We start from the raw sequence: 27,063 nt of genomic DNA, 5'->3' as shown, positions 1-27,063 counted from the left end.
TATCAGTCTACTCAGGCTTTAGCGGAGCTCAGTAACGCTGAGATTAATAACTGATCACATTGATTTATCAGTCTACTCAGGCTTTAGCAGAGCTCAGTAACGTTGAGATTACTACACTTTTAAAAAAGATGGTTCTGCAAGGGTTCTACACAGAATGATGAACACTCAAAGAACCATATGCATGCTCAAATGTTTCTCTCTTACAAGCTTGACATTGTAACAATAGTGGAACCCTTTTAGGTGCTATATAGAACCATATACAACACATTTTCCATCAATCTGAAGTTTAGATCTGAATCTAAACTATTTCACCATGCAGAGAAACATTTAAGCATGCAAATGGTATAGAACCTTAAATAACCATTGTCTTTACTAAAGAACCCTTGAAGAACCATTTTTTAAGAGTGTACCACACAAAGATTCATATTTTGGCTCCTTAGCGACCTCATTACTGAACAGATCCGGCAACGCTTGGAGGAAAAATGTGCAACAGTAGAACATTCAGCTTTGGAACATTTCTGTTCAGTGATTATTTTTAAAAATGCCATTAGATTTTTTAAATTTACATTCCACACGAATAACAATTAAATTAATCAAATTAATTCATGCAAACATGCAAAATTTCAAAGCTGTGCTTCAAATAGTTTTTTAGCTATTAATTCAATTTTGCTCCATCAGGTTGTAAATTGCATCTTAAATCCTGAGCGTAACTTTACAGAAATGATGAACTGAACTGAAATATTCACTTTCTATTAATATAACTTACAAATAATAATATTTCACGTTAAATAGTTTTTAAAAGTTCTTTTTAAACCTGTGGTGTTTTTTGTTACTGCATGCAGTATTTGAAGCTACACCATGGGCTGAAAATGGCTTTGGGAATAAATATTTGTATAATTTTTAAATATCTAATTAAAATGGCTTCAGTTTTTTCCCAAATAAGAAAAAGACTAACAAGCTCCATATAAAAATAGTAAAAACAATAAATACAAAAACACTGGATTTCCAAATCAACCTTTATAATAATCCATCAAATTAAACTGTTATTTAAATTAAACTGATTTTTTTAATGGAAATCCATGACATGTATTTATATGATTTGTGTAAATACATTTATAAATATATAGATATTTAAAACATAATTTGTTGTCCATTATTATCTATAGTGCACTACAATATGGTTGTTAATTCCACTTATGACAGAAAAAATCATCAATAAATTGATGGTCTACACTGTCAGTGCCTGTATGTGCACCTGTGCAGGTGCGTACCATTATCATAAAGATAAAAGCCTTCATCCACATCCCTTCACCCTTCATCTAACACATGATGGGACAGTAAAGTTATTTTTCTTCACCTGATCTAGAGGTGAAATTCGAGCTGCAGAAGACGCCTTATATTTTTATTGCATTCGATACCTTCCTCACCACTTAGTTCTCCCTCTAAAAATATATTAATTTAAGTTTTTTTACATAACACCACATAAAGGAACAATCTATACACGATATTTATGTTAAATAGGTGAATAAATTAATATATCTTTATAAAACATAGAGTTGATATTAACCTAATAGGAAATCAGATTACAAGCAACGTACTGAAAGGTAAAATAGGTGACTTTTTACAAAAAGAGTAAGAAACTTCCACAGAGTTACAGTTAAATCCTCGTCTCCGCTAAAGCTGCCGCTCCACGTTCTGCTCTGCTGGTCATTTAGGGTCAGGAAAAACTACACGGCCCACTCAGAGATGGCCGAACGCCAAAGAAGTTCCGGGTAGAACCAAAGGCAGGAAGAGAAATGGATCTGACCTTTAAGCTGATCATGGGTCAGTAAATCGGGCGCTCGACTGACCATAGGTCAGCAGGTTCAAAATTAAACAAGCATGAGAGGATGGACAGCTCTGCTGCAGGCGTAATAACAGCCAGAGAAAGACTCTGTTGTCGTCCCTGAAACACACAGACAGCGTTGTTATTGTTGTTGTTGCTGTTGTTGTTATCATCACTGAGGAGGAGGAGTTGGGCTTAATGACAGTGGGATCAGATCCGGACTAAAGAAAACACTCAAACGCGGATTAAATGTTTAATTCATAGCTGCTCAGTGTACAGAGTCTGTCTCACAAAGCAGGGCTTCTTTCTTATCCAGCTTACTTTAAGCCTAGTTCAATCTAACCTGGGATTTGGATCACTTTTTACCCCACTACCTCCATGGCAACCCATACTACACCTAACCCACTCCAGGGCCAGTTAAGCTCAGTATTTTGGAGCATAAACTGTTCTTGAGCATAAACTGTTCTTGATCCAATAAGATACAAGCTTCTACCTAGTCAGGGACAGCCTCTGATCAATCAGGGACAGCCTCTCACCAATCAAAGATGAGCTTCTGACCAATCAGGGACAGAATTCCAACCATTCATGAACAGCTTTCTGACCAGTCAGGTCTGAGCTTATGACCAATCAGGGCTGAGATTCTTACCAATCAGAGACAGCCTTATGATCAGTCAAGGCCAGCTTTCTGACCAATCAGGGCTGGGCTTCTGACCAATCAAGGTCAGCCTTCTGACCAATCAGGGCTGGGCTTCTGACCAATCAGGGACAGCCTTCTGACCAATCAGGGCAGAGCTTCTGACCAATCAGGGACAGCCTTCTGACCAATCAGGGCTGAGCTTCTGAACAATCAGGGACAGCCTTCTGACCAATCAGGGCTGGTCTTCTGACCAATCAGGGCAGAGCTTCTGACCAATCAGGGACAGCCTTCTGACCAATCAGGGCAGATCTTCTGAGCAATCAGAGACGGCCTTCTGATCTAATCAGTTATTACTGTAATGAGCTCTAACACAGTGACAGTGGGGACGGTGCAGCTTTATTCCAGATTAATCACAGCCTGAGTGTCTAAACCTGGACTAACAGAGAAAGTCTTTAATTCAAGTTCATCTCGACTGCGTTTGTTCGGTTTAGTGAAGCTGAAACTCAGGAGCCCAGTTTAAGTTGGAACTGCTTTGTGAGACAGACTCAGCTCTGTAAAGTAAAGCGCTGTGTAAGAGAGGTGAACTGCCATATTCAGACCACAGATGTGTCCTTTCAAAGCTAATATAGTGAGGTTGGACAAGCTTTACAGTACAAATCCAATTCAAACTAATGAGAAACTGCAGCGCTGCACCTTTTCACCATATTCAACAAGCTACGTGTTTGATTACACAACAAACAACTCAGCCTGGTCTGTCCTAACAGTAGCCATGTTTACATGCAGCCTAATAATCCGTTAATTATCCGAATAACACCTCAATCGGAATAGTCTAGTCCGATTGAGGCCATTCAGAATACAGTTCCTATCCGACTGATCGAGGTGGGTAATCCTGTAAATAATCCGTTAATTAGAAGAATAATATCCGTGTAAACGTCTGTATCTGATTACATTCCCTATCAGAAGGTTTAAGTCTGTTCTGATCATGTTCGTCACGTCATAGTGAGAGTTTATACCGTTCAACATGGCAGAGCAGAAACTGGTCTGCAGAGGAGACGAAGTTTATGCTCTGGTCTTTAAAAGACGGCGGTGGGACGGACGTCCAGCTTATGTGTCTCAGAACACGACGTCTTCCTCTCGGCCTTCTTTAATAAGGACATGTGAAGGACGTTTTCCTGAGTCTGACATCATTTTAAAGTGATTAAAAATACAAGTGCTGCTCACTGCTGCTCATCTCACTCTGACTGGACTCACGCGATGCTGGTTGTCATGGTAACGTCTACACTAAGTGGTTCTCTACACATGCGCGTCATTTTGGTTCGGATTACTTGTAGTGAGCATGTAAACTGAGATTTTTCATCAGATTGTTGAGTAGAGTGAGAATAAACACCTCAGTCTGAATCTATAATCAGAATGTAATCAATCAGACTGGCAGAAATCTTTGTAAACACAGCCAATGTAACTTTTCATGCTTATACAAAATAAATATCAATTTAAATGAATAACTGACTCTAAACGTAGTTACTGTGATCTAAACCGATTCTGTTCTACAGTTTCTCATGAGGTTCACTCTTAAATCTTAAAAAGATGGTTCTTCAAGGGTTCTTTACTAAAGACAATGGTTCTATGTAGAACCATGAACACTTAAAGAACCATTTGCATGATTAAATGTTTCTTTGCATGGTGAAATAGTTCTTCAGATTGATGGAAAATGTGCTATAGGTGGTTCTATATAAAGCCATTTCAAAAATGGTTCTATATAACACCAAAAAGGGTTCTGCTATTGTTATGATAACAAGCTTGTAACAATAGAAGAACCCTTTTTGATGCGATTTAGATCCAAATACAATACACTCTTCACCAATCTGAAGAACTATTTCACCATGCAAAGAACCATTTGAACATGGCAATGGTTCTGTGAGTGTGTATGGTTCTATAGAGAAGCATTGTCTTTACTGAAGAACCCTTGAAGAACCATCTTTTTTAAGAGTGTTGAATAGGATTTTTGAAGCTCCACTTCACAGCGGTAGCTACAAAGGAACACATTTGTGGGCGGAGCCTGGAGAGAACGATTAGATCAAAGGGAGTGAACATTATCTGCAGCCTCGCCGTACCTTCACTCTTCAGGAACCCAGCTCAGACCAGCAGCACCACAGCACAGCCACAATCACTATCAGTCCTATGAAAGGCAGTGAGAGAACAGGGGGCTCAGTGGAGAACTGAGGGGGTGGAGAGATGGACAGGTGGGGCGGGGAATGAGAAAAAGATGAAAAACCCAAAATTAAGACACAAATGGAGGGTGAAGCAACAAAAAACACACAAACGTCTCCGTATGGAGTCATTGTGAAGGTGTGGATGAAATATATGAAGTGAATATGGATGTAATACGATAGAGAGAGAGAGAGAGAGAGAGAGAGAGACTGGCAGAGGGTGAGAGAGTATGAAATAGTACACAAACGCATTCAGATTAGATCTATTCATAATTATCATGTTGCATCAAACTCCCAAAGTTGTAACCGTGTCAGTCAGAGTTTGGTGTTGGAGGACCACCGACTGGAGTTTGGAGATGCTGGAGGCTGGGGCTTTGGGGGTTTAGGGGACAGGAGTGGAGATGTGAAAGTTGTTGGGAATGGAATGGTTAGGTTAAATGGTGTTTGGAGTTAGTGTTTAGGGATAGTTGGTGTTTGGAGGTTGGAGTTAGTTGGTGTTTGGAGGTTGGAGTTAGTGTTTGTTGTTAATTGGTTTTCGGAGTTAATGTTTGGAGTTAGTTGGTGTTCGGAGGTAATGTTTGGAGTAAGTTGGTGTTTGGAGGTTGGAGTTAGTTGGTGTTTGGCATCAGTTGGTGTTTGGAGATTAATTATTTAGTGTTTGGAGTTAGTTGGTATTTGGAGGTTGAAGTTAGTTGGTGTTTGAAGTTAGTCTTTGGGAACAGTTGGTGTTTGGAGTTAACTGGTGTTTGGAGGTAGGAGTGAGATAATGTTTGGAGTTAGTTGGTGATTGGAGGTTGGAATTAGTTGGTGTTTGATTTTAGTTGATGTTTGGAGGTTGGAGTTAGTTGATGTTTGGCATCAGTTGGTGTTTGGAAATTAGTTATTTAGTGTTTGGAGTAGGTGGTGTTTGGGGATGGAGTTATATAGTGTTTGGAATTAGTTGGTGTTTGGAGGTTGGGGTCAGTTGGTGTTTGGCATCAGTTGGTGTTTGGAGATTAGAGTTATATAGTTTTTGGAGTAGGTGGTGTTTGGGGATGGAGTTATATAGTGTTTGGAGTAAGTTGGTGTTTGGAGGTTGGAGTTAGTTGGTATTTGGAATTAGTTGGTGTTTGGAGGTTGGAGTTTTTTGGTGCTTAGTGTTAGTAGGTGTTTGGAGTTAGTTGGTGTTTGGAGGGTGGAGTTGGTGTTTAGAGACTGAGGTAAGTTGGTGTTTGGTTTAGTTGATGACACGTTTCCTTGGATCTTTGGGTTAGTTGAGAGTTAGTGTTTGGGGAGAGTTTGTGTTTGGAGTTAGTGTTTGGGGAGAGTTGGTGTTTGGTGTAAGTGTTTGGGGAGAGTTGGTGTTTGGGTTAGTTGGTGTTTGGAGTTAGTGTTTGGGGAGAGTTGGTGTTTGGGTTAGTTGGTGTTTGGAGTTAGTGTTTGGGGAGAGTTGGTGTTTGGGTTAGTTGGTGTTTGGAGTTAGTGTTTGAGGAGAGTTGGTGTTTGGTGTAAGTGTTTGGAGATAGTTTGTGTTTGGGTTAGTTGGTGTTTGGAGTTAGTGTTTGGGGAGAGTTTGTGTTTGGAGTTAGTGTTTGGGGAGAGTTTGTGTTTGGGTTAGTTGGTGTTTGGGTTAGTTGGTGTTTGGAGTTAGTGTTTGAGGAGAGTTGGTGTTTGGTGTAAGTGTTTGGAGATAGTTTGTGTTTGGGTTAGTTGGTGTTTGGCGTTAGTGTTTGGGGAGAGTTGGTGTTTGGGTTAGTTGGTGTTTGGAGTTAGTGTTTGAGGAGAGTTGGTGTTTGGGTTAGTTGGTGTTTGGAGTTAGTGTTTGAGGAGAGTTGGTGTTTGGTGTAAGTGTTTGGAGATAGTTTGTGTTTGGGTTAGTTGGTGAAAGATTTAGTTGTGTTTGCAGATGCGGCTTCACCTGTGTCCCATTCCCCTCTGTGAGCTTGTCCAGCTCCTCCCTACAGCGCAGCAGCTCCAGCTCCAGCTCTGCACGTTCCTTCTGACTGGTCTCAAACAGGTCCTGTAGCTCCCTCATCTCAATCCGCACCCCGTCACACTGACACATCAAAAAGCTCATTATTGAAAGGTACATATGACAACAAACACTCTAATCACACTCTAAAAGGAGCTTATTTGCCCTGACCTACCTGCCCCAGCGTATCTGCCCCAGCTTCCCCCCCCCAGCCTACCTGCCCCAACTTAACTGTTCCATCTTACCTGTCCCAGTGTCCTTGACCCAGCTCACCTGTCCCAGTCTACCTGACCTGCTGTATCTGCCCCATCCTACCTGCCCCAGTTTACCTACACCATCCAGTCCCAAATCTGCCCCAATCTTTCTTCCTTCCCAGCTCACCTGTCTCTGCACCTGTTCCGCTCTCTCCTCTGCCTGCTTCAGCTGCTCTCTCAGGGAGAGGATTTCGGAGAATCCTGCGCTCCAGCTGGTGGGCGTGAGCGGCTTTCCCTCAAAGGAAATGTTCTTCTGGATGCTGGCGTCCACCAGCCTGCAGTTTGAGTTTGAAGACTCCACCGTGTTCACGCTGCTCCCTTCAGCTTCTTTCTCACCCTCCTCCTGCTCCTCCTTCAGCGGGGGACACACACTGGCGTTTCTGCTCAGAGGGTGAGACGGACCTCAACGTCAGCAACGATTACATTATAGCGAAACATCCACAAATGAAGCCTGTTACCGTTACAATGATCCAGTGAACATTTAGCAGGTAAGAGAAGCTGCTGTGTGTATGTAGTTTATCATATGTAATATTCCGCACCACAGTGTTGTGTCTCTTAGTCTCAGGTATGCTCATTATGCAAATCTGTCATTTTGAAAATTTGAAAATGGTTCTATATAGAACCATATACAACACATTCTCCATCAGTCCATTTCAACATGCAAAGAACCATGTAAGCATTAAATGCTTCTATTTGGCTTCCTAGAAGTAAGAATATTTCACAGATGTTGATAGATAATAGTCACTGGTTTTCTTTGGTTAATCTAAATACATCTGTCCAATCACAGGCAGGTTTCCTTTTTTTTCTATAGGCCTTTTCACACTCCAAGGCCGTTAAGAGGAAATAGCGACAAAGCAGGTAACAACACAGCCAGTTAGCCTGCTCTATTCACCTGAGGAGGCAAAACACCCAAATGCAATACTGGAAAACTATACAGCACTTGGTGCTTTAACACACCATCTGTGCTATTCTGTGTATTTCTTGCCAGAACAGACAAATAACTGTACAGCTCCAAAAAAAAACATCCTCACATCTCAGGCAGTGATGTGGACCGATTTATAAAAGAATACACAGCACAGTAAGAAGAATAAAGGCTGCAAACATTTTTGACTTTCAAGTTACATTAACGTAATAAGCCATCCTACCTAACCTGGCCGGGAACTGTAGGCTTGTTTTAATATTTATAGGTATTTTATATATTAATGTTTTTATATGTACACGTAGTTTGGAGTGTCGGGAATGAGGAGGTGATATTGAGGGCCAGATCGTACAGATCAACGAGGAAGAACCAAGAACCTCACAGAGTGCAGGTTTGACACGGTTACGCTATGAACACAGAGAGAGCTGAGGCTGCAGTGTTACTGTACTGAGTTGGCTAATCAAAGAGCTACCAGCACTGACCACCAAACAGGTTTAGATCTTCACGCTCTGTTTGGTCAGGCTGCTTCTGCAAGAGCAATAAACCGATAAACTCTGAACCTCTGATGTGTCTTATTCAAATATTCCGCTGCACCTTAAATGGTGCTGCAGTTCATTCTGGCACCTGCACGGCATTTAAGGGGACTGCTGCATTCATTTAAGGTGGAAAGGAAGTTTAAATGAGAAGCTGGCTTCAGCCTTGTGAACGTTCACGTTTTGTTGAATGACACTTAATGTTTTTTTGATAGCACCACGTCTGAGCCTGACTCGCCCCGAGTCTTATAAACACCGCTCTGACATAATGACACCATTTACTCTAAAATTAGGACCCTCTACCTTCGGATGGACTGGACCCATTTTGACATGTGCTTGGTTGGTTTTTGCTTGGACTTGTGGCTCTGAGGAACACAGCAAGACGCCTTAAAGCTGGACTGCACCATTAGTTTGGGTTGGACCAGAAATGAAACTACCTGCTAACAGAAACTGACGGAAGTGAGAATGCGGAAGTGTGAAAAGGGCCGATTCATATTGCTCTTGTTAGGTTCATTCCAGTCCCGTAGGGAAAAAATCTTTCTTAAGATCGTCTCAGAGAAATAAAGCAGATCTCAGTATTATATTAATGAAGGATCTCTGATTTCTGAGCTGTTCCTCCTGAACCTCCTCAGGAGAAAAGAGGAGATTAACATCAGAGTCTCACTGTGAGACGTTCTGGTGATGAAGGAGAAAAGCGTGAGTTCTCCTTCTGCACTGACAGACTGCTGAGAGGGTTCTGTGATCTAGAACAGAGCTGTATAAGAGAACGATGAGATCTCACACTGTTCTTATGGAGATATTACTCAGCTGAGAGTATTTCTGTCCTCTGGGGTCGCTCTTATAGTTCCCTGCAAAGTGTACTGCACCGGGTATTCAGACATTTTTAGGGTGATTCCAAACCACAGGGAGTGACAGAGTTCCAATGGAACTTCTAACTGCACAGAGAATAAACATCAGTTTATCACCTCACAGGAAGCAGCAGGAAAGTTTACCCGTCAGTCACTGCTGGTCTAATTAAGATGCGTGTTTGATTATGATGCTGTAGAACGTTCAGAATGAAGGTTTTTATCAACTGTGGTATCTTTAACCGACATCCAGAGCTCAGGTGTGTAGGGAATATAACAGTAGTGCTTAGGGACCCTGTGGAGTGGGACGCAGCTTTAGGGACCCTGTGGAGTGGGACGCAGCTGTAGGGACACTGTGGAGTGGGACGCAGCTTTAGGGACCCTGTGGAGTGGAACGCAGCTGTTGTGTTAATGTTTTGCTGTCCGGTTTGGACCAGAGGAGGCTGGGTTCCCCTTTCGAATCTTGAGCCCTGTTTCAGTTCTATTTTAAATGAACCCTCACAGACATCAACCTCAGCACTCAGATATGTGTCACACCTGTGTTACACAAGTGGCCACTCGGTGCAGAAGGGGAGGAGGGACAGTGAAGAGAGGATTATTCAAATGCAGCACGCTATAACGTCACGTAACGTGTGAGAACTGCTTTGTCTGGCTATAAACTTGCAGTAAAGCTGTTCTGCACTGCCTTTCTTTCTGTTCTTGTTAGCCGTGTAGTCTAGCATGCTAATGAGCCAGCTAGCAGTGTACAGTGATGAAGCTGTATTATGTTATATTATGTATTATATATTATAGGTATTATTATGTCGTGTGCAGCACATCATGTAGTCTGTAACTTAAAGCCCAGCAAATCGAATGTTAAGGTTTTGAAGTACTTAAAGTACTTTACTGCTGTAGCTTATAAACAGCTTGAAAGGGTTTAAAAAGGGAAATGCGTCAGGTTGCAATGATTTCTGGGTAAGTCAACACTGGTGTTCTCTCGATCCCTCGCCCCTCCGAGGGCTCATCTAACACCCTTCACTTCAGCTAATACAGTAATGGAACAGCCCTTTAAGGTGGCGCTGTGGATTCCCCCGAGGGGATGTGGCGAGGCCAAGTGGACGAGGGCTTGTTGTTGTTGGTTGGTTCCTCTCAAGGTTTCTTTTTCTTGCCCTTGGGGACTTTTTCTTGCCACTCTCACCCTTACAGAGGCTCATGGGGGCTCAGACCTAGATCACATTTGACCGACAGCCGATTTGGTCAGACTCTGAAGATGAGACGACACTAAATTCCCAAACTGTCATCACCACTGAGCATTTTAGTCGGCAGCTGAGACAGAAGAACAGCTGAACAACCTGGAATCAGCCAGAAATGAACCCAACACCAAAATGGGCTGTAAGATGCTTTACAGACTGGCTGGAACAAAACAACATTAATACTGATCTGGCAAAAACTGACAAAACTGAGTGTGAAACGAGTTTAATGTGTCGGTCTGTGTGGAGCTGGAGAACGAACTGCCGGCTGTGCAGCGAGTGGGCGGAGCTCGTTACTCTGACGTAGCAACAAGCTGCTCGTTAAGGAACTATAATTTGGTGAAGGAACTGCGAACATTAAAACATATTAAACGCCGCGTTCACGGCCCAGTTTATTAATTTATTACTGTATTTATTTAACTGTTGTATTAAAGCAACAGAACACTCGAGGAGTGTGTTATCACCAATAACATCACGGCTGTGATGATCTACGGCGACCAAATCACAGCCGTGATGTTATTCTGTGAAAACACCCTCCCTCTCGTCTTCAACTGCTTGAATAGCAGCCATAGGCTTTGACCATTTACACTCACCTTCAAGATACGTCATCAGATGAGAGTTTTTCTAGAATTGAAATCTGGAAATCTGGCACTAAAGGCTACTTGTAGTGTTTACAGGTGATATAATGATGATTTTGATTTTGACCAGTGTCCAGTGAACACATCGACACGCTAGGGTGTCCTGGTGAAGACACAGTGTGTTTATACCGTGTGTCCTGCAGCAGCTGCAGTTTCTCAGTCAGTCTGCTGTTGGCCTCCTTCAGCGTCTCACACTCCGCTTTCAAACTGGAACATTCCTCCCTCAGCAGGACGACGTCACCTGGACAAACAATCACTCCGTCATTCACTGATCCAGTTACTCAGCTGTTCAGTCACTCAGGGGGTCAGTCATTCAGTCACTCTACAAAACGAATGGCCGTGTGTTGTGTAAAGTGTTAGGGTTAGTATATGACATAAAGGTGTCCATCAGCAGTTCTATACATTACCCATTAGGTCATATACTATCCCTAACACTTTACACCGCACACAGCCATTAGTTTTGTTATATTTGTATATTAGAACTACATTAAAACCTGATGGTTTTGCTTTCTAATAGGAATTGGCTTAATGCAGGTGTGTCAAACTACAAGGGCCATATTAAAAAATCTCAACAAATCTGTGGAACAGCTGTTTTTTTTATTTTATTTTCACTAAATATTTTGCCACGTTTGTCCAAAATATGCCAAAACTACAACAGCAAAAATAGGCACTGGCACTAAATACTCAAACAGTTCAACAATACTTTTATTTTAAAACCATTTGCTTGACTTACTGGACACCTGCCATCTTTTCTTGTCTGTTTTTGTGGTGCTGTCCTATAGATCGTTGTTGGGGAGGGGGTGGGAGCACACATTACATTGCAGTGCATGCTGGGAACTGCAGTGCAGCTCATGGTGAAACAGGCAAATATTAATAGAAAATTAAAATAATTTTGTGGGCTGAACTGGATTGTGCCATGGGCATGACTTGGCCTGTGGGCCTTGTGTTTGACACATAAGGCTTCATGGTTACCATTAGAGACCACTAGTTTCCTGTGGGACACCTTTAGATCCCATTAGGGAACCATCCCTGCTGAAAAAACCCATAGAAACCATTAAGTGTTTCTGTTGGTTCCTGATGGTTTTGTAATATGTTTAGGCTCTTTGATGGGTTGATATCACAGTGTAAATTATATTAAATAACAGGAAGCTTATATGAGTAATATATGCCATCCAGATGTGTCTATCGTATATTGTTTAATGTTTGTGTTACACATGTATGTTTATATATGTTGATTTTTGGCTGAAATATAAAATGGTTGCCATATATATCAAATTTGTCCATATGTGATGACATATTAGTTGGATATAAGAGAAATCTCTATATGCTAATATATGTCATTTATCACACTATATATATATATTACATCCCACACACTGAATTATGGGGGAATTGGGATTGAGATGTCCAGTTGTTGTCACAGAAGTTTTGACTATGAACTGATTCAGAAGCAGTTTCTGTTAGCATTCCTGCTGCTTCTCCAGGTGCTTCAAAGTGTGACGTAATTCTCTAACTAACGCAGAAGATGACATCACGCTCTCTGTATTCAGTGCTGACCCCCCCACCCCCCACCCTCAGGACAAACATGTCTGCGATGCTGACTCTCATTAAACGAGCCCTGATTTATGCCTATGCCTGCAGGATGCTAACGGTGCGGCGGCTCTGGAGATGAACTTGATGGATCATGTGCTGGTTTCACACTGATATCAGAGCAGCGTCAGTGTGTGAGGGCAGCCTGCAGCTCCGCAGACAAAATAAACAGCTGGCAGACAGAATGATGCTCTGGGTCAGGGTTTATCTCAGCTCAGCCTCCCTGACCTCCCTAAAGCCCCATTTACAGAGCCTCATTTACAACTCGGCTCTGGATACGGTGGTGTTTCCTGCTCATACCACTCCTGATCCACCTGATCAGATCATTAACAAACGCTCCCTGAGGTGGATCCTAAGGTGGGTCAGGCGCAGGTGTGGATCATCACAGGGGTTTTATGGGGGCATAAAAGGGACCCCCAGCCACTAGGGGGCGCCCATGAGTAATTATGCCAAAATCCAAGCAGCTGCCTTGTGTCTTGTGTTTTGTTTCTCTCTCCTCTCTTTGTTTATCAGTCTCTCTGTTCTCTCTCTCTCTCTCTCTTTTCTCTGTCTTCTGTCTCTCGTCCTTCTCTCTGTCTCCCTCTCTCTTTCCCCCTCTGTCTTTTTTCTCTCTCTGTATATCCATCTCTCTGTCCACCTCTCCCTCTCTCTCTCTCTCTCTCTCTATATATATATATATATATATATATATATGTCTCTCTGTCTCTCGCTCCCCTCTCCCTCCTATGCTCTCTCTGTATCTCTTGTCTTTTACACTCCAGACTTTTATCCTTGGTTTTAAGTACGTCAAGAGAGAGACGTCCAAATGCCAACTGATCAACTTCATCCTTGGGCAGGCGAAAATGGCCATATATATCAGTCGTAAGAACAAGATGGCGCATGGTACTGACCGCGAGGCCACAAGGATTTTCTCTAGGCTGGTCAGATCAAGGATTTTAATTGATTTTGATTATTATAAGACCATGTGTGATGTGGAGGCCTTTGAAGAGATGTGGTGCTGTGGTGGGGCCGTGTGCTCGGTGTGCGAGGGTGAGCTCTGCGTCGCTCCTGAGCTCAGTTGAGCCGGACTGTTTTATTTGTGTCTTTTTGTTTTTACCTATTTATAAAGTGTTTGTCTTATTTTATTTAATGATTTCATTTATTTCAGTATAACTTAAGATGACACAGTGTGACGGATGACTGTTTTAAAGAAAGAGCTGGTTCAATAAAGGACCGTCAAAAGTAAAAAAAAGTCTCCCTCTGTCTTCTCTCTCTCTCTCTCTCTCTCTCTCTCTCACCCTCTCTCCTCTCCTGCTCCCTCCTTTGGCTCTTCATGGCGATTTCGGCTCTCAGAGTGACCGCCTCCAGCTCGTACTCCTGTGCGGTGGCCTCCACTCGGCTCATTTCAGCTCGGACCCTGCACAGCTCCTCCTGCAGGCTGGCGATGTCGTTCTCTCGCTCGGCCGCGCACTCCTCCGCCGCCTCCCTCAGCGCCTGCACCTCCTCCCTCACAAGACTCAGCTCGGCCTGAGCCTCGGCCAGTTCACTGTCCTTCAGCTCCTGAACACGGTCCAGCTCGTCCTGAACACCGCGCAGCTGAGCTATGGAGAGAGAGAGAGAGAGAGAGAGAGAGAGAGAAAAGAAAGAAAAACAGAAAGAGAGAGAGTGAGAGACAACAAACAGACAGAGAGAGAAGAGAAAAAGAAAGAAGAAAAAGACAGAGTGGAGAGAGAGAGTGAAGAGAGAGAGAGGGGGCAGAGAAAGCGAGAGACAAAGAGAGAGAGAAAGAGAGAGAGGAGACACAGAGAGAGAGGGAGAGAGAAGAAAGAGAGAGTGAGAAAAAAGAAAAAGAGAGAAGGAGAAAGGAAAAACAGAAAAAGAGAGTTAGAGACGAGAAAGAGAAAGAGAGAGAAAGAGAAAACCGAGAGAAACAGAGAAAGGAAAAACAGTAAGAGATGAGAAAGAGAAAGAGAGAGAGAGAAGAGAAAAAGAGAAAACAAAAAGAGAGAAGAGAGAGAGAGAGAGAGAGAAAGGAAAACAGAGAGAGAGAGATAGAAGAGAAACAATGAGAGAGAAAGAAGAAAAAAAGAGAGAGAGAGAGATTTTGGACAGGACAGCAGTGACGCAGAGGACGACGATGCTCAAACTGCACCAGGTGTGTCCAGTTAAAGGGCCGGTGTGGCTGCAGGTGTCCATTCCAGACAGAAGCTCACCTGACTGCACTGTTCACTCAGCTGATCTCGCTCCTCTACAGCTGATCAGGAGCTCCTTTGGTTTAGAATGAAAACCTGCAGCCACGGCGGCCGACAACACAACACAGCTGGACTGAACAGTCTGGGAAGTAATGATAGCAGATTCCAGGAAAAGCAGCATTTAGGGTTTAAAATGACCAGAAACATGAACTAACGGGATTAAAAGGTCAGTTTAGATTTCAGGTTGACTTTAAGAAACGTTTTATTTTTTGTGTTTTCAGTTTTTAATGCTACCTTGCAGGTGCTGGATCTGGTGGGTGAACGCCTCGGCCTGGTGGGCACTGGCCAAACGCTCGTCCTCCAAAAGACCTGCAGATCAGCAGGGAGCAGGAGACAGGATTAGACATGATGATGTCAGAGGAGACACAGCAGGTTAGACGGAAATATACAAGAAGATTAAAGTGAAAGTTGGATTTACACAGTTCCTCCCAAATATGGTCAATAAGCCGAGACGTGTTTGTTGTTGGACGTTTGCCTCTTTACTTTAGTCCATGTTTATAGATCACAGTGAGTCATACAGTGTCAGAAACCACAGAATCAAGACTGTTAGTGACACTGAACTCCACACAGTCTGAGCTGAGCGTGTCATTGTTTAGGCAGGGTGCTGATTAGTGAGGTGGAGCTGCTGGCAGAAACAATCAATCTGTTAAAGCTCATAAGACCAAAGAGATGATAGTTACTTCAGAATGTCTTGGGGTGACCACTCTCCACTGCACACCAACGGGTCAACTGTGGAGAGTCAAAAGCTCAAAGTCCCTTGGTGTGAAGACCTCAACTGGACCCTCAACACCACCTGCCTAGTCAAGAAAGCCCAGCAGCAACTTCACTTACTGCGGAGGAAACCCTCACTACATTCTACAGGGGGCAGTAGAGAGCGACCTGACCAGCTGTCTCACTGTCTGTAATAGGAACTGCACTGTCTCAGACCGCAGGACCCCACGGCGGATTGTGAGGATAACTGAGAAGATCATCGGGGTATCTTTACCCACCGTCCACACCTCCTACCACAACTGCTGCATCCTCAACACCACCAGCACTGGACTAATCTAGATCCTTTCTAACATCCACCTGGACTAATCTAGACCCTCTACAACATCCACCTGGACTAATCTAGACCCTCTACAACATCCACCTGGGCTGATCTAGACCTTCTCCAACATCCACCTTGACCCTCTCCAACGTCCACCTGGACTAATCTAGACCCTTTCTAACATCCACCTGGACTAATCTAGACCCTCTCCAACATCCACCTGGACTAATCTAGACCCTCTCCAACATCCACCTGGGCTGATCTAGACTCTCTCCAACATCCACCTGGACTAATCTAGACTCTCACCAACATCCACCTGGACTAATCTAGACCCTCTCCAACATCCACCTGGACTAATCTAGACCCTCTCCAACATCCACCTGGGCTGATCTAGACCTTCTTCAACGTCCACCTGGACTGATCTAGACACTCTCCAACATCCACCTGGACTGATCTAGACCCTCTCTAACATCCACCTGGACTAATCTAGACCCTTTCCAACATCCACCTGGACTAATCTAGACCCTTTAAAACATCCACCTGGACTAATCTAGACCCTCTCCAACATTTACTTGGGCTGATCTAGACCTTCTCCAACATCCACCTGGGCTGATCTAGACCTTCTTCAACGTCCACCTGGACTGATCTAGACCCTCTTCAACGTCCACCTGGACTGATCTAGACCCTCTCCAACATCCACCTGGGCTGATCTAGACCCTCTCTAACATCCACCTGGACTAATCTAGACCCTCTCCAACATCCACCTGGGCTGATCTAGACCTTCTCCAACATCCACCTGGGCTGATCTAGACCCTCTCCAACGTCCACCTGGACAAATCTAGACCCTTAGCGACATTAGCCTCGTAGCTCCAGTGCTAAGCCAAAGAAGCGGAGCTCAGGCACTGAGTGGGTCCTGTCTGTGGAAAGTTCAGGAAAGCTGGAGGAGTTTATGTCTGGCTGAACTATGGCTTTAACAGACATGCTGGACAGAAACCTGTTATTTCTGTTATGAAGCTGTTCTTCTCTGGTCACTGAGGAAGCAGTAACAGACCTCAGTGCAGCCGTACTGAGCATGCTCAGTGAGAATGGCCCGAAGGTGATGTCATCAGCCAAGTGGGTGTCAGGACAGTCTGTCTGGAAGCTTCTGTGAGCCGCAGCTGTTAGAAATGACTGTCCCGTTCCACCCACACTGAGAGTCCGATACGGCTGTAGACCACTCTGAGACCCCACCACGCTCACCGCCTCACTGATTCAGTGCCTCACTCACTCAGTGCCTCACTGACTCACCAACCCACTGACTTACTGACTTACAGCCTCACTGACTCACAACTCACCAAATCACTGACTCACAGCCTCACTGACTCACAACTCACCAAATCACTGACTCACTGCCTCACAGCCTCATCGACTCACCAACTCACAACTCACTGACCCACCACCTCACTGCCTCAAAGACTCACTGACTCGCACCCTCATCGACTCACTGCCTCACAGCCTCATCGACCCACAACTCACTGACCTACCACCTCGCCGCCTCAAAGATTCACCACCTCACTACCTCACTGACTCACCCACAAAACAGAGACAGGCTCTTATAGATTACTGAAAAACATGAATGATTTTCACAATATTAATATATGAGATTTAGTAATCTGTTATTTTACATCTATCATTAGAGATTAAAGGGGAATTCGACTGATTTATCATTTCTGCATGATTCAGTGGTTTAGATGTAAACAAAGTCATTTTATTTACTCTCCAAAACCACCAGTGAATCTTCACGTCTGCCAAGTAGTCATAATATTAGTACTATAAACGGTGCTACTACTAGCACCAAAAAGGGTTCTACCATTGTAACAATGTCAAGCTTGTAATGATAGACAAACACTTTTTGGTACTATATAGAACCCTTTTCAAAAAAGCTCTGTATAGAACCATGTATAGATGGACACATTCTCCATCAGTCTGAAGAACCATTTCACCATGCAGAGAACCATTTAATCATGCAAATGGTTCTTTGAGTGTTCATGGTTATATATAGAACCATGTTCTTCACTAAGGAACCCTTGAAGAACCATTTAAGCATACACATGGTTCAATATAGAACCCATGGTTCTAAACAGAACCATTGCCTTTACTAAAGAACCCATGAAGAGATATCTTTTTAAGTGTGTGCTCAGTACTTCAGGTTCTTGAGCTTCTACTTTTGTTCCCAAGCTGTAGTTCTAAAGGTGCTTGTGTGTAAAGTTCTCATATCAGAAGGCTTTGTTCTGGAGGATGAGTTTAGGGCTCTCCACTCATCTCTGCTCAGATCATTTCTTGTTCTAAATGTTCTCTGTGAGAGCCACGTGTGGGCGAAGTCACAGAACTGCAACTGGAGGAGCTCCTGAGAGGCTCCAACCTTCCATGTGGGAATTCTGAGGGAGGGAACGAGGAAAGCTCGGATGATGGAAGCTTCCCGGCTCCAGCTCACAGCCTCACCCTGCAGCTCGAGGAAGTTCTCCTGGTGTTTCTGCGAAGCGTCTCGCGCCTCCTCCAGCTCCAGCAGCAGCTGCAGAACCTGAGCCCTGAGCTCCTCCAGCTCCTGCTCCTCGCTCAGCACCTCGTCTCCAGCCTTCTCCTCCTTCACCTCCTTCTCCTCTCCCTCCAGCTCCGCGTTCTCTCGCTCCTTCTCCGTCAGATCGCTGCTCATGATGGGCTCCTCTGCTTTCAGATCAGTGCTCTCATCTGCACAGGAGAAACACTCTCAGTTCACCGAGACATTCAGTGACATTAAAGTGACAGTTTGGCCAAATCACTTCCCAGACAACATCAATCAACTATTTAAATTATTATTATTATTATTATTATTTAAATTTAACTATTCAAATTAAACTATTTGACAAAGGACTGTTATATTGCCAGTTCAGAACTTCTGCATCTCACTCCCACCTTCAAACCCAGCAGTCAGAACTCTGCTTGTGGAGGGAAATTATGGTTATTGAGCAACAGCGACATCTTGTGGTGACAAGCAAATTAACATGTCTGCCCCTACAAGAAAAACCAGCACAGACCAGCATGTCGCTGCTGTTGGAACAAAACATTGTATCTCCATTTTTGTTTAGTTTTTGGCATAATTTGAAAATACCTGTGCTCCTTTACATTGTATGTCAATTTTATGAAGCATGGTCCAAACGAAACGGCACATGATTACTTGGAAAAAAGTCTGGTTCCACTGACTTCCATTAAAAGTAAAATAGTTTTTCTTTCTCCTGTAAAGTTCCTGTTTTGGAGGTTTTGTTCTGACAGCAGTGAATGTTCTGGATGCTGGTGTTCTGGTCAACCAGCATGACCATGCTGGCTAACCAGCTAAACCAGCACCAGACCAGCACTAAACCAGCAAAAATCAGCACAGATGAGCCAAATTGAACAGTCAGGTTCAGTTTGGGTTTTTGTTTGGATTTAAGTCACAGCTGAGATCAGTGATCTCTATCTAAATGAGCTTGAACTGTAACCCTTTTTGGTGCTATATAGAACCCTTTTTCAAAACCACACACGACACATTCTCCAACAGTCTGAAGAACCATTTCACCATTTAAGAACCATTTAAGTATGAGGTGGTTCTTTGTGTGTTCCAGTGTCTTTACTAAGATCCTAAGATTTATCTTTTTTTAAGAGTGTAGAAGGAGCGTTTCACACCAAACCACTCTGAATGACTACGTTCACATCTTAACCGTTTAATTATGCAGGAATTTTGATAAACCAGTGGAGTTCCCCTTTAGTGAGGGTGATCAAATGTACTGAAAGCGTTTAAAGTTGTTTTTTAAAAAGAGCAGAAAATCTGAGCTCCTAATTCAGCCTTAAAATAAGGAGCTAAAAGACACATTAGCATTCAGAGAGCTGTTCTGCAGGAGAACACGCTGAGCAAATTACACAGCACACAGGAAGTGTGAGTGTGTGAGTGTGTGTCGGGGGGGGTTAACACTCTCTCTGTTCCAGTACAACACACACACACACACACTCACACACACACACACACACACCACACACACACACACACACACACACACACTCACTCACACACACACTCACACACACACACACACAGCTCACAGTGTGCGACACTCAGCTGAGCTGAGCCTTTAGCTGATTTAGACTGAAGTGAAACACATTCCTATATACACACTTTAAAAGATGGTTCTTTAGCAAAGACAGTGGTTCTATTTAGAGCCATGCGTTCTGCATAGAGCTGCTTCATGCTTAAAGGTTCTTTGCATGGTGAAATGGTTCTTTAGATTGATGGAGAATGTGTTGTAACCTTTTTGAAAATGGTTCTAAAAAGCACCAAAAATGGTTCTTCTATTGTTACAAGATTGACATCATAACAATAGCAGAACCTTTTTTTTGTGCTACAAAGAACCATATACCACACATTCTCCATCATTCTGAAGAACCATTTCACCATGCAAAGAACCTTTAAGCATGAAGCAGCTCTATGCAGAACGCATGGCTCTAAATAGAACCACTGTCTTTGCTAAAGAACCATCCTTCTAAGCATGTAGTGTCACTCTGAGTGTGAGCTGCAGCAGCTCCGTGACCTTCAACCCGTACGTGCAGCCGCAGTGCGTGTTTGTGTGCTGGTGAGTTTGAGGTTCTCGCTGCTCTAGGGTGAGAAAGTGGAACGCTGGTCAGACTAAATGCTGCTGTTGATTCTTTAAGTTACTCGTCGTCTACAGAGACACACTCCTGCACATTTTAATACACACTTACTGTTTATTTACTGAATTTATTATATTTCGGGAAACAAATAAAACATAAAATGTATCCTGTGCAAAAGTCAAGGCACATTTTATATTTAATATAAATTCTTTTATCTAATATGTTTAGATAAACAGAAATTGTGCACTAATATGCCAAAAAAATCAACAAAAATGTAATATTTACCTGCAGTGCCCAAAACCTTCACGTACGACTGTGTAGCTGATTATACCTGATTATAATAATACTCAATTAAGTATTCAATAAAGTGTTTTATCCCACAGTAAAAGTCCTGGCTATTTAAAGTCAAGCTTAATTGGTCACACGCAGCCATACACAGGATAACGTGCAGTGAAATGCTTATACGACTGTCCGTTTCCATAAATAAACAGAACATACATTAAAAAATATGAGATAGAGAAGAGAATGTGGAATGTAAAAATATAGGGATGTAATAAAATACAGTGGTATATGTGTGTAAATGCAGATGTGTTCAAATGAGGACGTACACTCAAAAATGATGGTTCTTCAAGGGTTCTTTAGCAAAGACAGTGGTTCTATATGGAACTATGAACACTCAAAGAACCATTTGCATGCTTACGTGGTTCTTTGCATGGTAAAATGGCTCTTCAGACTGATGGATAATGTGCTGTATATGGTTTTATACAGAACCTTTTTAAAATGGTCCTATATGACACGAAAAAGGGGTTTTCTATTGAACTATTTGACAGACTGAGCTCAAAGCAGGTTTCGGAGAACCTCACATTACATGTTTGTAATGTTTATGATGACCTGTGCTGGATCCAGGGGTTCTGATGCTAGTTTAGTTGGGTTTGGTTCTAGAGTTTTGGCGCTGTTTGTTTCGGGTTCAGTCTGAGTTTTTGTTTGGATTTGAGCGACCAATTACACGAGTTAGATGTGGTGAACTAGTTGTGAGCGGTCAGTGATCTGAACGAGCTCGGGCGAGAGCTGGTTTGAATTATGGTTAGCTAGCCTTAGCATTAGCTGGAATTAGGGCTAGGGTTAATTAGCGGTAGTGCTAACACTAACATTAACCTGGCCAATATGGGTTCCATATGCAACCTTTTTAAAAAGGGTTCTATACAGCATCAAAAAGTGTTCTTCTATTGTGTATAAGCTTGATATTGTAATAATAGAACCTTTTTGGTGCTTATAGAACCATATACAGCACATTCTCCATCAACCTGAACAGCAATTTCACCCTGCAAAGATAATATAGTAAAATTATTATTATTATTATTATTATTACCAGTGTACACAGAGAGTGCACAGCTGAATATGTCCTGGCCTTCCACCATGAGAGGGAGAGTGACCACACACACACACACACACACACACACAGACACGATTTGGTTTAGTTTAAACTGTCTATTAAACTGTTTATATATGTGTGTGTATATGTATGTTAATATATACATATAAAGTTTTTTTCTTCTTCTTTTTTATTTGTTTTATAATTAATTGTATTTTTATTTAATTCTTTCTCTCAAAAATTACAATTATGCAAATTGCAATTATCCAATTCTGCAGTTTCTTGTTTTTGTGAAGTTTTTCATGAACTCTAATATGTTCAGCTGTATCATTAAATTAAATTAAATTCAATGCAATTCAGTTCAATTCAATGTATCTATGTAATTATTATTATTATTATTATTCTAAACATTTACACAGGTTAAAGTGGACTAAATCCACACATTAGATGAGATATTGTCACTGGTGTAGACGTCACACTAGCCTGACTGTGAGTGTGTGCTGGGATTGTGTTACAGTGTGGGAGTTCATGAATAATGCATGACTCTGATCACACACTCACACTCCCACACTCCCACTCACACTCCCACTCACACTCACACTCACACTCACACACACACTCACACTCACACTCACACTCACACTCCTACTGCAGAGGAGGAGATATTTTATTATCATTTAAATTAGAGGTGAAGTTATTGTCGTTCGGCTCGTTTTCAGAAAACGTCATTTACATTGTGTGTTTGTAGAGCTGGGCGATATGGTAAAAATAAAATACTGTGATACTTCAAGACATTTTCATGATACACCGTATGTCAAGATATTGATTTTTTCAGACATCTGATCAGCTGGAGCAGAGAATAAAGATCCAGCAGAGCTATATTTAAAACATACTATCAAAACTGTGAACAGTTTAATTCAGTATTTGTCACTAAATGATAATCATCATATGATCAGAAAAGAATACTGTAGTGTATTATAACATAATTTATCATGATAATGATATATTGTCATATTGCCCAGCCCTAGATGTTTGTTGATTTTTTTAATAAACGAAAAAATTACTTATTACTACAGAATATGCACTAACCAAGCACTTTATTACTTGTATCCAAAATCACATTCTCAGTACTGACGTGGTGGTGGTGTGTTAGTGTGTGTTGTGCTGGTGCGAGTGGATCAGACACAGCAGTGCTGCTGGAGTTTTTAAACACTGTGTCCACTCACTGTCCACTCTATTAGACACTCCTACCTTGTCGGTCCACCTTGTAGATGTAAAGTCAGAGACGATAGCTCATCTGCTGCTGCACAGTTTGTGTTGGTCATCCTCTAGCCCTTCATCAGTGGCCACAGGACGCTGCCCACAGGACGCTGTTGGCTGGATAGTTTTGGTTGGTGGACGATTCTCAGTCCAGCAGCAACACTGAGGTGTTTAAAACTCCAGCAGCACTGCTGTGTCTGATCCACTCAGACCAGCACAACACACACTAACACACCACCACCACGTCAGTGTTACTGCAGTGCTGAGAATGATCCACCACCCAAATAGTACCTGCTCTGTGAGGGTCCATGGGGGTCCTGACCACTGAAGAACAGGGTAAAAGGGGGCTAACAAAATATCAGAGAAACAGACGGACTACAGTCTGTAACTGTAGAACTACAGAGTGAAACTATACGGTCAGTGGAGCTGATACAGTGGACAGTGAGTGTAGAAACAAGGAGGTGGAGTTAATAAAGTGCTCAGAGAGGATAAATCAAATGTAAATGTAAATAATTTCATAACTCTGAAATTACTTATGTATCTATGTAATTACATTAAAATGGTTGTGTAAATGTGTGTAAATGTGTGTAAATGTGTGGAAGAATGACAGTGTGTGAAGTGCTGACTGATCCTCTCCTGTACTGTGATGTGTCTGAGGGTGAATCCGTATCAGAGAGCAGCTCAGAGATTATTATATAAAGGTGGACTTTAATGTATTTTAGCTTCGTCTCATAATGTAAAATAGGAAGCGGCACAGAAGCGAGGAATTTCCCACATATGGTGAAGAATTAACACCTGCAGCCTCATCACCACCAGAGCAGCGTGTGTGTGTGTGTGTGTGTGTGCGCGTAGGAGGGCCTGTTGTACAGAGACAGTGAAAGTGAAGAGGAGTGAGAGAGAGGAAAGAGAGAGAGAGAGAGAGAGAGAGAGAGAGAGAGAGAGAGAGAGAGACAGAAGGATAAAGCAAGAGAGGAATAAGACAGAGAGGGTTAGAGAGAGCAGAAGCAGGGGGGAAAGTGAGGGGGAGAAGGAGAGAGAAAGTGAGAATGAAAGAGAGAAAGAGAAAAGTGAGAGAGAGATAGAGGAAGATGAAAGAGAGACTGAATTAAAAAAATAAATGAAAAGCATCGTTTTGAGGAAAGAGTCATATAAATAAAATACATATAAATAAAGAAGACGTAAATAAAATAGAGACAAGCTGGATGTGTGTGTGTGTGTGTGTGTGTGTGTGTGTGTGTGTGTGTGTGTGTGTATGTGCTGTCCAGTCTCACACATTCTGTGTTTACTATCACTGACTGTATCCTATGTGAGAAATATGTGTCCTGTGTGCGTCACTCACATCACATCACCTGTACATCAGTCTGGAATCAACATGTCTGGAGATTTAATCTCACACACACACACACACACACACACACACACACACACACACACACGAACAAAGTGACTTTTGAGACTGAACGCTGACGACACCTCAGTCTTACAGTTTTAATATCTGTCCTGATTCTGGATACAAACTGTCTGAGAATCCAGGCATTTTCACACGACAGCGTTTCTTATTAACTTCATTAACTGTATGCAAATAATGTCTGTGATTGGTTCATCAGTATTGAGACAAACAGTTTCAGGAAGGCTGGTGATGTTCAGGCCCTAGGCAGCAGTTCAGCACGATAACTGAGCAGATCAGGTTCTGTACCTCTGAACTGACGTCCATCTACCTCAGACTGCAGTGTGAGCAGCTACTGGCCCATATGGGACAAATATATGGACATATATCTTTTTATATATTTGAAATACATTTAAATACATCGCAACCCACATCAAATTACGTTCCAAACACTGTTTCAGGATATTTTGCCATATTAACCAAATATATTTTCAAATACATTTATTTTAAAACATATGGAGAAATATTACACATAGCAATGTACCAAACAAAAATAAATGTATGTAAATGTGTTTATCAAATCTATTTGAAAATGTATGAAAACAGCCAAAATACTGTCAATTATAAAACGGATAGTTCTGGTCCTAAAATCTGATTGGCTATTCAAAGCCGTTGTAAAATCCATGATATACCACTCCTATGACCGCCTCACAACAACTGAACTCTATCACGGCACCACTTAACGAAAAAAAATCCGTGTGCTGTTAATGAATAATCTGTGACTCTAATGCTGTTCGCATGGGGCACCGAGTCTACTGATGAAGTAAGAACCTGTTTTTTGTTTAAACTGAGGGGCTGACGACTTATTTTCTTATCTAGAACTGGGCTGCTCAGCTAGCTAACAGGCTAAAAGAGCCAACATGCTAAACAGCTCCATCATTAATATCACAGCTTGAATTAAAGCACTTATGGTCTGATTCACTGTAAAGCTGCAGTATAAAAGTCTAAAAATGTCACTTGAATGTTTTACACACTTCAAATCTCCGTGTTTCAGTCAGAAGCCGCGTCAAACCCAGACTGAATCCCAAACGGTTCCGTACTCCCTAAATAGTGTTCTAGCTATGAAAGTTTAGAGATTCCAGCCTCTACAGCCAAACAGTGCATCATGTATCGAGTGTGGATGAGTCTGAGTCCCAAATGACTGTTTCTCAGCTGTATTTTGCTCTGTTGGGCTGCAGGATCCAGTATTTAAACTCCTGTAGTGCACTATGTAGGGAGCAGGGAGCCGTTTGAGATTCAGCCCCAGTGTAAGAAGAGGGCACCGCTGGATTGGTGCTAAATAAGACCCCTGGTGGTGATTTGGTGGTGTAAGTTTTTGCATTAAACAGTGCTGTTTGTCCATACAAAGTTTGTAAAGGGATTTATGGTCATGAAGATCTAAAAAAAAACAAGTTTGCTAGCTCAGTGCCGTTCGCCTTGGCAATATGCTTCCATGAATTCGGTGGATGGAGCTTCTGAAGGAGCACTGGGTGTATTTGTTTTGCTTTTGAGTTCAAATATCATATCTCCAGAATCATATAATGCACCTTTAACTCCACCTCCCATTCATGCCCATACAAATGAAGCGCGTCCCCCTGATTCTATACATTAGCTCACCAACATCGCTCAGCAAATCTCTCCTGATCAGCCCAGTATTTACAATTAATATTCAATACCTGACCTGATCAATATCAGACCTGCAACCTCAGCGCTGAGAGGCTAACACGCTAATGTCACCATGCTGCTACCTACCTAGATCTAGCTTTGGCACAGTTGTTTAGCATAGTTATTCTACTGAATGTAAAGGTAAAGCCTGAGAGTGTTGGTTGGTTGACTGCCAGGTAGATGTTAGGCATGCGGGCCAGAACAGGGCCAGATCCTGGGCAGCTTCATACCGTTTTGCCCCATGTCTACATTTCTGGGAAATTCTGGTGTGAATGTTGTGGACCAACAGTGTCGTTGGGCCAGACTGGGGCCAAATCCTTAAGTTCTACTCACTTTACAGCGTGTGGGCCAGATCTGGGTTGAGGACCCAGCTATATACTGGGCCAGAACAAACCAAGGATGTGGGCCAGACAAATTTTGTTAATTGGGTGAGGATGAAGTCAAGCCACAAAACTGTAACACAGTAGTTTTTGCGTAGTTGTTGTGTTGAATATGACAAAAGTCTGGCAACTTCAGCACATTATTTAGCATAGTTACTCTACTGAATGTAAAGGTAAAGCCAATAACTATAGCACAGTTATTTACCATAGTTATTATACTGAATATGAAGAGAACTGCCTGACATTATTAGCACAGTTGTTTGGCACAGTTATTAAACTGAATACAAAGTTAAAGACTGACAGCTTTATCTCATTATTTACCATAGTTATCATACTGAATGTAAAAGTAAAGCCTGACTAGCATATGTTGTGCTAGGGATGCTAGTCTGCTGGTCAACCACCATGACCATGCTTGGTGACCAGCTAAACCAGC

At 42.4% G+C, this 27,063-nt stretch overlaps 1 protein-coding gene across 3 annotated transcripts in view; it reads right to left on the bottom strand.

Moving 5' to 3' along the window:
* Positions 1 to 312: 312 nt before the first annotated feature.
* ccdc136b (coiled-coil domain containing 136b) overlaps positions 313 to 27,063 on the bottom strand; it is a 29,244-nt gene continuing 2,493 nt past the window's right edge. For 2 of the 3 annotated variants that reach the window (XM_036568002.1, XM_036568003.1), the window contains 8 exons: positions 18,371 to 18,616; positions 15,094 to 15,168; positions 13,906 to 14,208; positions 11,168 to 11,279; positions 7,002 to 7,254; positions 6,567 to 6,704; positions 4,574 to 4,678; positions 313 to 1,945 (listed from right to left, as the gene is read on the bottom strand). In XM_036568002.1, coding sequence (XP_036423895.1) covers positions 4,583 to 4,678; positions 6,567 to 6,704; positions 7,002 to 7,254; positions 11,168 to 11,279; positions 13,906 to 14,208; positions 15,094 to 15,168; positions 18,371 to 18,616 — 1,223 coding nt within the window. In that variant the 3' untranslated portion in view covers positions 313 to 1,945; positions 4,574 to 4,582. The remainder of the gene's footprint in view (positions 1,946 to 4,573; positions 4,679 to 6,566; positions 6,705 to 7,001; positions 7,255 to 11,167; positions 11,280 to 13,905; positions 14,209 to 15,093; positions 15,169 to 18,370; positions 18,617 to 27,063) is intronic. The other variant, XR_005007127.1, reaches the window with a different exon arrangement.

The sequence above is a fragment of the Colossoma macropomum genome, unplaced genomic scaffold, assembly GCF_904425465.1.
Source record: "Colossoma macropomum unplaced genomic scaffold, Colossoma_macropomum, whole genome shotgun sequence".
NCBI lineage: Eukaryota > Metazoa > Chordata > Actinopteri > Characiformes > Serrasalmidae > Colossoma > Colossoma macropomum.
The sequence above is the reverse complement of the archived record's forward strand: the minus strand, read 5'-3'. Positions and strand labels throughout refer to the sequence as shown.